Source organism: Micropterus dolomieu, linkage group LG08 (assembly GCF_021292245.1).
Source record: "Micropterus dolomieu isolate WLL.071019.BEF.003 ecotype Adirondacks linkage group LG08, ASM2129224v1, whole genome shotgun sequence".
Lineage (NCBI taxonomy): Eukaryota > Metazoa > Chordata > Actinopteri > Centrarchiformes > Centrarchidae > Micropterus > Micropterus dolomieu.
Genome location: NC_060157.1, coordinates 32,144,521 through 32,154,745, shown reverse-complemented (window position 1 = coordinate 32,154,745; position 10,225 = coordinate 32,144,521). Strand labels below are relative to the sequence as shown.

At 43.6% G+C, this 10,225-nt stretch overlaps 1 protein-coding gene across 4 annotated transcripts; it reads right to left on the bottom strand.

The window, feature by feature from the left end:
• Positions 1–4,668: 4,668 nt before the first annotated feature.
• On the bottom strand, positions 4,669–8,160 carry trappc6b (trafficking protein particle complex subunit 6B). 4 transcript variants are annotated; one of them, XM_046057161.1, is made up of 6 exons: positions 7,666–8,160; positions 7,519–7,586; positions 7,155–7,299; positions 6,934–7,017; positions 5,679–5,822; positions 4,669–5,373 (listed from the first exon to the last, which is right to left on the bottom strand). In XM_046057161.1, the coding sequence occupies exons 1-6, from the start codon at positions 7,744–7,746 to the stop codon at positions 5,356–5,358; spliced, it is 540 nt and encodes a 179-aa protein (XP_045913117.1). In that variant the 5' UTR covers positions 7,747–8,160; the 3' UTR covers positions 4,669–5,355. The 4 variants fall into 4 exon arrangements, with proteins under 4 accessions (XP_045913117.1, XP_045913118.1, XP_045913119.1 ...); XM_046057162.1 differs by having other exon boundaries at positions 7,155–7,272; positions 7,666–8,155; XM_046057163.1 differs by having other exon boundaries at positions 5,729–5,822; positions 7,666–8,152.
• Between the last annotated feature and the right edge of the window lie 2,065 nt (positions 8,161–10,225).

Genomic DNA, 10,225 nt, shown 5'->3' with positions numbered 1-10,225 from the left:
AAGCTGATGTAGGACGTCACAGCCTCTGTAAACTCATCCAGATTGTTAGCCTTCTTGAAAACATCCCAGTCAGTGCAGTCCAAACATTCCTGGAGGTCCTCAACAGCTTCACTAGTCCACTTCTTTGATGTCCTCACTACAGGTTTACAGAGCTTTAGTTTTTGCCTGTAAGCGGGAATCAGATGGACCATCACGTGATCAGAATGTCCCAGTGGAGCATGTGTGACGGCGTGATAGGCACTGCTAACTGTGGTGTAGCAGTGATCCAAAGTGTTCCCCTCTCTGGTTGGACACTTTATAAACTGTCTGTATTTGGGGAGTTCTTGGCTGAGATTTCCCGTTAAATTCACCGAGAACAATAACAAGGGAGTCCGGGTTTGTCTGCTCCACACACAGTATCCGGTCGGCCAGCATGCGCTGTGCGTCGTGCACGTTGGCGTGCGGCGAGATATAATGGGGTGGTGATGGCGCATAGATAAGATGGTTGCCTTTGATGTGAGAGACCTGGGTTCAGTTCCCACTGTGAGACATCCACCATTGTGTCCCTGAGCAAGACACTTAACCCCTAGTTGCTCCAGAGGCGTGCAACCTCCGAGATGTATAACAATTGTAAGTCGCTTTGGATAAAAGCGTCCGCTAAATGAATAAATGTAGATACCGACCAGGGAGTAAAACGGTTTACAGTTAATGATAAGAAATTCCAGATTAGGAGAACAGTGCTGCTCATCACACTGTGTACATGTATGCGTGTATGTGCACCTGTATCTCATCTACCCCAACATGTACATCATGATAATAATAATTTACTCCTGCATCCTTTGCACTCTGCTTATTGCACTATTGTCTCAATCTGTCTGTTTTGTTTATAGTGTGTATATGTGTTCTCTATACTGTAGCCTGTGTTTGATTTTATTACTGTATTATTGTGTAAGTAAGCACATCGTGAGCATTGTACAATCCAGAGTCAAATTGTTCTGGGCTAATGCTCTTCTTCAGTAAAAGGAAGGTGAATGAAACTAAACCTGAAATTATTTAGTATTGTTATGAGGTTGTGTGGTGTGTGGACAGAGAGGACCCAAACGCAGCACTCTGAGGGAAGGAGGTTTATTGAGGGAAAAAGGGGTAGAGGGACTGGAGTGGAGGGAGAGGTGGATGTCGGGGAAACACAGGCACGGGGAACCAAGGAGCCTGGGGGCCAGGGAGCTGGGGAACACTAGGGCCGAGGCAGCGAGGAGCGGTGGGAGAACAGGGAGGACGCCGTGGGGGAGGTCCGAGGAGGAGAGGGGCGGTGGATGAGCACAGCCGACTGAACGGAGGACGAGGGTGAGTGTACCTGGGAGGGAAACAGAGAGACAGGGTTAGAGATGACAGAGACAAAGCACGGGGGAAATGTGTGTCGTTGGCTGGGCTCAGGAGCAGAGGGAGAGAGATCACACACAGGGGAGAAAACACAGGGAGGCAGGCAGGGAACAGAAAACCAAGGAAAAAGCAGAATAACTGATAAGGAGAAAAAAACCAGGACACTCACCGTCAGCCGGGCTGCCACCACAACAAGTATTATGTGTTTTACAGGAACACAGTGTGAATGCTGAGCAGACAGCTGTGGAGAGCTTTTCCCATGCAGAGAAAATAACAACCTGTCAGACCTGATCTGAAGCCACTTTATCAGGTGTGTATGTGTAAAGTACTCTATCAGCAACATAAATACAAAACAATACCCATAATTTTCCACAGTTCCAAACAACAGTGCAGCTATTATAGCATCATAAAGAGCTCCTGCTGTTTTTCATTCATTAACTACCCTTCAGGGGTGGCCTCTGGTCTGTACAAGCCAACCCCCCCCATAAATACAGTGAAGCAATGCTATGAGCAGAGCAGGGCTGAGACTCACGGTATGAACACATGAAGCCTGGAAACCTCCGAATATCCTCCAACTTTTCTTTTGATACTGCTCACATGTAATCTGCCATCCTAACATTATGTAATATTACATGAGCTCCTCAGCTGACAGCATGTGGTTCCTTGTAGGAGGGAGACTTGTGGTTCTCTCTGGACTCGGTGAAGGCTCTGGGGGTTCTGATGGAGTCAGTGCATTGGCTCAGCAGGGGCACCGTCCGGTGGAGGCCAAAACAGCTGCTGTGTGTTCTCACCCAGCTCTGCCCGAAGACTTCAAGCCTTTCTGAGGGAAGATGCTGGAGCGGCTGGGTAAAGTCCATTTCAGTCAATCATATTTACAGACACTTCTCTGATGGTCTCATTACCTGATGCTGTTAAAGCACTCAGGAGTAACCCCAAAATCCTCCTCCGGGCTCAGGAATGACCAGGAAGCGTACCTTTAATCAGAGCAGGGAGCCCACGCAAAGGTACTGCTTTAAAAGGTCATTTGGGTCTCCAGTGCAGAATTACTTTAGACTGGGCTGCACCACGTGTGACCACGTCTGAAGGCAAATGTGTTAGTAGCTGTTCTGAACACTGAGCTCAGTCTGTCAGTCTATCAAACACATGACAGCAGCTCCTGTGAAGCTCTCCATGATGCTGTCAGTGCACATCCACTTTCACCCTCTGTGATGTTTTTGGTTTTGCTTTGATGGCATTTGGCAATGCCATATTTGCCAGTAGCCTATTATTTTTACCACAGGTGAATGACTTTGCATATTCCGCAATATTCAGCACTACATCACATGAAAATACAGGTGTAAATGGACTCGGGATGCACTGAGGACAGATTGTGATCTGATCAACAAAACCACCTCTGGAGGTGGTCAGGCACAACATGACTACATGGAGGCAAATGCGTTGTTTATCCACGTACAACAACTACTTGGGCAGAAATATGTACCGGCAGCATTCTCCTTTAAATAACAGAGTCAGCACAGACAGGCGCCTGGATAGGCGTCCATACAACGTGCTCAAACAGTGCCAATCATCGATGGTCATGTTTTGGGTGAACTGATCGTGTCCGTTTGTGAACATGAACTCATGCTAGGGCTGGGCAATAAAACAATAATGATAATTCAGAACTGAAGAAGTCCTTTGGATGAGGGACGAAACGTCTTCCAGTATCTTCAACCAAGTCCAGTTGCCCTTGATTTTTAATCTTCGTTGGATGACTGAGAATCTTCATAGACAATAATGATAATTATCACAATATAATTTTCCTCAAACAAGATAACAAATTTTCAATAAATAGCCTATTTGATTTAATTAATTTGGATCACAACAAATTAGCACTTTATTTTCTATGAAGATATTTATTTTGTTGAGGAAAAGGGACTGAAAAAAGATTGTAGGCTACTTCATTTTAATTTTGCATAGCCTATTTGTTGTTTTGAATGTTTAAAAGCACAATTTACCATCTGGTTTCTTCAACTTTCACTCAGGTGCAAAAATCAGCCTTAAACTTATAGTAATAAAAACAATGATTAAATAATGATTGACTTTTATAGTGAAGTTTTTATTAACATTTTTGGCCATATCGCCCAGGCTTAACTCATGTAACCTACTGCTGTGTTAAACCAAAGTCCTTGGATTAACTTAATATAAACTACTAAATAAACAGAAAACAATAGCCTACACATTATAAAGAAGGGCAGCAAGAAAACAATGCGGGCCCTAACTTAGATTTCACTTTCCGGCCGAAATAATACATGGGCGCACCGCTAAAAAGAGAGAGAGAGAGAGAGAGGAGCCTAATCCATGGAGGAAAACAAGTCACAGCGAAAAGAGACACTTTAGAAAGTTATTTTAACCTGTGGTTAGGCTATAGCCTTGATCATTTTTGGACCTGCGCAAATTAGAGGATGTGATGTTAGGTTGTTTGAGCCAGACAGATCGATCGGATCTTCCTTCAACCACTTTAAACTTGCGTCTCCCAATCTTGCAGCCACAACTGACTATGAAATGTGACGTGATGCCAGACGTCAACGTCTGCAGCTAATGCAAACGTAAAATATCCATTTTCCCACTAGCCTTAAACGCACCATTTGCAAATTTAATACCTACAGTATGGTAAATTTAAGACAATTTAAGATCTTAATTTCTGTGATTTTACTTTTAAGACCTTTTCAGACTTTATAAGGAGCCGCGGGAAACCCGATAATGTCACAAAGTGCTGTCCCGTTCCTGTTTAGCATTTAGAGCCTTTGCAGCCCATCGAACTCAATCACTCACCAGGTGACGTCAAATAAGTCGTGAGTGTTTAGGGGGACATTGAGATTGGGCCAGAGCGTCGCAGGCCTACAGAGATATCTTTCTGTTGATAATAGTAGTTCATGTTTTAAACTAAAATTCTGGCCCTACACACTGCAGCTTTAACGTTGTTTTGGTTTTTACGACCTGAAACTTTCCTGCTGAACTCGGTCACTTCGTCTTCAGTGATTGGCTGACAGGTCATGGGTTTGGATCATATGCTGTCAAACTAATATGGGTCTAAATTCTAACCCATCCGCCATCAAAAACTGCTTTTGTGAAGACCTTCCCGTGAAAAAGCTCTGATGAAGTCGCTGTGACTCCTGTAAACGGCCAGGTGCTTTATCTGAGCTTAATCAGCTGTTTTCAGCAGGTCACACACAGGAATTCTTTCTGTATAGCATGTAAGTGGGTTTCAGATTTCTGGAATCAAGAAATTAACCCGATCTAGGCTGAACTGTTGACAGTGAGGCACCGCAGTTGATTTCACACTGGAATTTATTGCAACGGATTCAACGTGAAGGTTCAAACAAGGTTAATAAACAGTACTGAACAGTTAGGACAGACTGCTGCCTATCATCAGTGCTACAGTGAGTGTCGTCACCTTGTGGGGAGCACCGGGATCATAGGTTAATTACTCATCTGCTTCCGTTCAACATCCAACTGTAGAGAAACGCAGTTTGTGTTCCAGGCCCCATTTCCTCATTTCTATTTATTAATTTATAGTTGATCTAGATAGATAGATCTATCTATCTCTATCATGTGTCATTTCATTTTCTATGATTTGCTGAAACATGAAACTAGTTTCTGAAAGCTTGGAATGATCATAGATTCACTAGCAGGGCTTTGTTTACAAATCCTGTCAAAGTTACTGATAATTACCAATATCTTTTTAACAGTGCAGTTTAACTTTTTGCTAACAGAGGGCGCCAAAGCTCTTCCATAAACAGTCCTGTGTCACACATTCACTCACTCTTCTCAAGAATACTCGCCATGGCGTTGGAAAGTGTTTGTGCACTTATGATAATATCGACTGCAGGAAATCATCAACGTAATCCCCAAAGTATAGAGACACGAATATTTTACTATTTGGCAAAAGCTCAAGGATGTATCAAGGTGAGGGAGAGAGCGGAGTGGGCGTGGCCTCGGCTAGTCACATTTTCTGGATCATGACCTGGAATTTACCTAAAGAGACATAAAGAGAAGAAAGCATGTCAGGGCACACCTTATTTTATTCACAGCACAGATCACCTCACAAAACTAATCCAACACTCCAATTGCTGGTGACAACAGATGTGCTGGTTGAAAGTTCTTGAAAAAAATCTAATAGTTGAGTTTTTGCCATTTTACAAACTGCCGTCTGCTTACTTCCTGTCAGCTCTACAGTAACACTAGCTTCTCCTTACAGATCTGTTTAATCCTCATTTTATTTACAGCCAGGCTAGCTGGGCTGTAACAGATGTGCAGTTCGTAACATGGATATACATCACCCCTCTGAAGATGTCTCTGATTGGATAACGGAGGAGTGACATCATCTTACATGCTGGCATGATGGACACCTCAGCGGTCACAATACTCTTCACTCCCAGGTTGGACAGAGCTCCTCTCACCAGGCCACAGGTGAAGGACAGGTACTGCAGAGAGACAAACAGTCAGGTGAGGAGTCCTGACGGATGTACACGCTGCCACCAGCGAGATCATCCTGATTAACCTGCTGCTCTGCGCACAGAACAAGCTGCAGAGTGTCAGTGAATTATTAAAGTGCATCTGAACTTGTGTTAATCCAGTTTTCCACCGTATGGTACCAGCTTGACTCCACTTGCCTTTTTGAGTTTTCCATTGGGAAAATTGGTACCCGGTAGTTTTTTTTTGGTATCACGTCCGTCGAGGTTCCACGTGAGCTGAGGCGATCCCAAAAGGTGACATGAAAAAACTGCAGACTGCTGATTGGTCAGAGAGAATCTAGAATAATAACCTTGATAGCAGCGGGTGTGTTTACAGCTGAGCTGCTAACGTTAGATCAGTTTAACTGCTCAGTTTGTTTTTAGTTCACAATTCCTTCGGTGTTGACCATTCAGGAAGTTTCTACCAAGAGCAAACACTCCTACTGCGGACACTCTGCGTCAGGGAGCTGACCTCCTGACAGGAAGAGCTGTTGGCTGGAAATATTTTAACATCAGTCTGATGTAAAACACATAGAACACACCAGAACTTCTAATCTTTATTCATCAGGCCATGCTGTAGGACTGGAGATGCCCCAGACCTGCCATGTTTTTATGTTTGTGTTTCTTTGTTCCTTTCTCTGTGCTGGAGCTCTTTAAAGAACTTTATTCCACCTAGTTTTCAGTCCATGAAAAGAAATCTCACCTGTGGTTCTTCACCATCGCTGTTCTTCGTTCATATCTAGTACAACTTTCTTTTTTAGCTGAATCTTCTGCAGCTACGGAGAAGACAATCTGCTTCCTGTTTATACTGGCACGCACATGCCCAGTGTACATGAACGGTCATGTGATGTGCATTTTAATGTCATTTGAATACAGATGGAGGTCAACTCTGATTTCTAGTGTGGATTTTTTCAAGGGGGTACTGTCTGCAATTACAAACAGAGGACGGGCACTAAAACGATTCGAGGTGAGTCAAGCTGGTACCATGCAGTGGAAAAGGGGCTTTCCACTCTGTGGACTGTGAAGCTGCTTCATGTTGGAATGAATGACTGTTTAAAGGAATGAAATCAAGGCAGAGCACCTTCGGGGCTTGTTCCAGATACTGCTTCCCGGCTGACAGTTGACTCAGTAACCGGAACTTGTTGTCCTGGAGAACATAGATGCCCTGAAACATACGACAACATCAACACTGACAGACAGCAACAGAGCAGAAAACAAACAACATACAAAGTGTGTTTAACCCGAAATGAATTATGTCCCACAATGCATTCTGCTGACGTGAATGATAGAGCTTGAGGTTACCTGGTGGTTTGTTCGAAGGTTGTCGATCTGCTTCTTGAACACGCAGGTCCAGAAGTCTTTACAAATGAACTTCATGATGTCCAGCTCGTCTTTGAATCGCACCGTGTCTTTGGTCAATCTAAAGAGAAGAGCTGTGAGCTTCACCCTGTAAGTACGGCTGGTTTCAGTCTTGACATCACATTTACTGACAAGAAGGAAAATATAGTACAATATTCTGATTCTGTAAGTTTTATGTTGCATTAATGTATTTCAGATATGTTTATTCAGTGTAACGCATCCTGTTGGTCCCTTTAAAAGGTGATAATAAAGTGAAATGTAAATGAAATGAAGCTGTGTGGCTGCCCACGGTGGGACAGCTGGTTACCTCTCTATCAGCCCCTGGCCGACTCTGAATCCCATATTCTCCAGTTTGGTGATATTTCTTCCATTCTCCTGAGGGGAGGACAAGAGATGAGCAAACACATGAACTGTTCACAGAGAGGGAAACTCGGGCTAACAGACAGTTTCTTACCGTCTCTCCGTTTTCGGATGACTTGTAAATGTACTGGATCATTTCGTTATGTAAAAACTGGAAGGGAGCTTCGTCTGCCATCCTGCTTCCTCTGTAGCCTTTGGTACTATCTGAAGGTACTAACAGCAGCTAACGTTAGCTGCAGCGGCTAACTAACGTTAGCTCAGTGTAGCGGCGGCTGGTTTACCGGGCCTCTCACAAGGGGACCGGCATCACAAACACACAGAGACCCGAGAACAGGGGGCCTTTCTCATTTCCCAAATTTCTGTCTCCTCGATTCTCGAGCGTGTGACCCGGAAATTGATCTCAGTACGCCATCTTGAAGGACATCTCAATTCTTAAAATGCACATCGAGGATGGAGGAGGCTTGCTGAAGGAGCTATAAGCGAGGATACATCGGTGTATCCTTTGCGGAAGTCTTTTCAGCCGCTGTGATGTTTACAAGAGGCGTGACAAGCAGCTGGACCAACCCACAGCCGGAGCAGCACGCTGCAGTGTTCCTCTTGTATTCATAGGTTCTTCTTCTTCTTTTGATTTGATTGGCGGTTGGCAGCCAGCATTTAGGAGCATTACCGCCACCTACCGGACTGGAGTGTGGAACAGATTATGTGCAGACTAACCAAACCAAATAAAGAAATAAAACAAAAAACAAACAAACAAAAATTAAATAAATAAAAATTGAAAACCTATATCCTTTCCATTAATCCCGTATCTTTCAGATATTTAATGAGATGCTTAGATATTCCCCATGCTTTATCCCCAAGGAGGTTCTCGACAGTGAACCTAAACTCAGCTTTCTCTACAACTGCTGCTATTTTCCTCCTCGCCTCTACATAGCCTCTACACTCAACCAGCACATGTTGAATGGTCTCTATACTATTACATTTTACACAGTGTCCAGTTGGGTGTTTACCTATATTATAAAGTGAATGGTTAAGCCCTGTCTGTCCTATTCTTAGACGGGTAATGACGGTCTCTGTCTTCCGGCACCCACCCAGTTTTCTTTCCAGACCAACATGATTCTGTATACTGTAAAGATGTCTTCCAGTTTCATTTAGTTCCCAGTATTCTTGCCATATTTTTTGCATTTTCTCTTTAATGATTGTTTTAGCTTCAGATTTACTCAGCAGAACTTGTATATCAACTGACTTTGATTTAAGTGCTTGTTTTGCCAGAATATCAGCATCTTCATTTCCTTCTACACCTACATGGGCAGGAACCCAAACAAAGCAGACAGTCCTGCCCTTATGATATAATCTACATAGAGAGCTATGAATACTAAATACCAGATCCAGCCTACAGGACTTGTACTCATAGGTTGTATTAGTTAAGCCTATTAAAAAGAATCAAATGCGCAATCAAGTTTTCTGCCCTTCATCGTAAAGCGCCCTCATAAAGCGCTGTTCTAACAGCATTCCTTAATGTCATTTTACTTTGATATCGCTGATGTTATTGTTGAATGTGATGTGTGGGTGGGCAGCAGCGTAGTAAAAATAAACAGTACATAGCGGCTGGATGAAGCGTCTCTCCAGTGACACAGTGCGCATTTACGCACGAGTCACAGCAACATAAATTAATAATAATAAATCTCCCGACACGCCGAGAAGATCTGATGTTAATTCATGTTATGTGTTCTTCTTCACATCCAAACGGTCTCACACAGAGTCCAGTTTCATACAGTAAAAGTGTTTGCAGTAAAGCAGCCGTCCTCCTGATCAACCCTCCAGCAGTGTCTTAACGTGGATTATAGAAGCTGAAAGTTTAATTCTGTTTCCTCTGTCCTATTTGTCTCGTGATATTTGCTGTGACATTGCTGCACGGATGGAAACGTTTAAATGACTGACAGCAGCCTCTCTAATCATCAAAGTAAATCGTTAAAGATAACACTCATAGTAGCTACAACACACAAGAAAGAAATGACCTGGAGCTACAGTGACGGTGGAGGTGGCGGTAAAACGTCCATGCAGGTGCTGGTCTCTAAATCTGATAAAATAATTAGTTGGTGGGCGCGGGTTGGATGATCTATGCGTATAGGCCTATTTGAGTATTCCCGTTAATGTCCGAGTCGATCCGCGCATCACACCAATTCAGCTGCTATAATCCTGACAAATCTGCTGTGTTTTATCACCCAATTGCAATTCCCCATTGAGAGAAGAAGAGGAACACAAATTAAAGCTGCAAGCAGCGTTGGGCGGGCCCTCGCACTTGTAAGCGCGTCCGCGCGTGAGCCGGCCGAGTTGCACATTCTGGAGCTCTGCCGGTGCGGCTGTGAATTTCCTACGCGTTTCCGACGCCGCATGAATGTGCTATATGTCACTTCCTGTGTCCCCTATGTGGAGCTACATAGCACTTGCCGCTATGAATATAAATCGGTATTGACGTGTAGATGTCTGCGGGGTGGGAGAGTTATCAAGCACGTAAAGTTTGTTTCAGATGTGAACATGTACACTGAACAATAATGTACCCAAACAATAAAATAAATTCCTTTTATATTTCCCTGCCTTGTTGTTTATGTGTACATACAGAGGAAGAATGTGAGAACAGCACACATTTCATCGTT

Bases quoted from the DNA above. Each gene is read 5' to 3' on its own strand.
- trappc6b (XM_046057161.1), bottom strand. From the start codon at position 7,746: ATGGCAGACGAAGCTCCCTTCCAGTTTTTACATAACGAAATGATCCAG. The intron at 7,587-7,665 runs GTAAGAAACTGT...TCCTCCCCTCAG, and splicing joins CATCCGAAAACGGAGAGACG to GAGAATGGAAGAAATATCAC. The intron at 7,300-7,518 runs GTAACCAGCTGT...CCGTACTTACAG, and splicing joins GGCCAGGGGCTGATAGAGAG to GGTGAAGCTCACAGCTCTTC.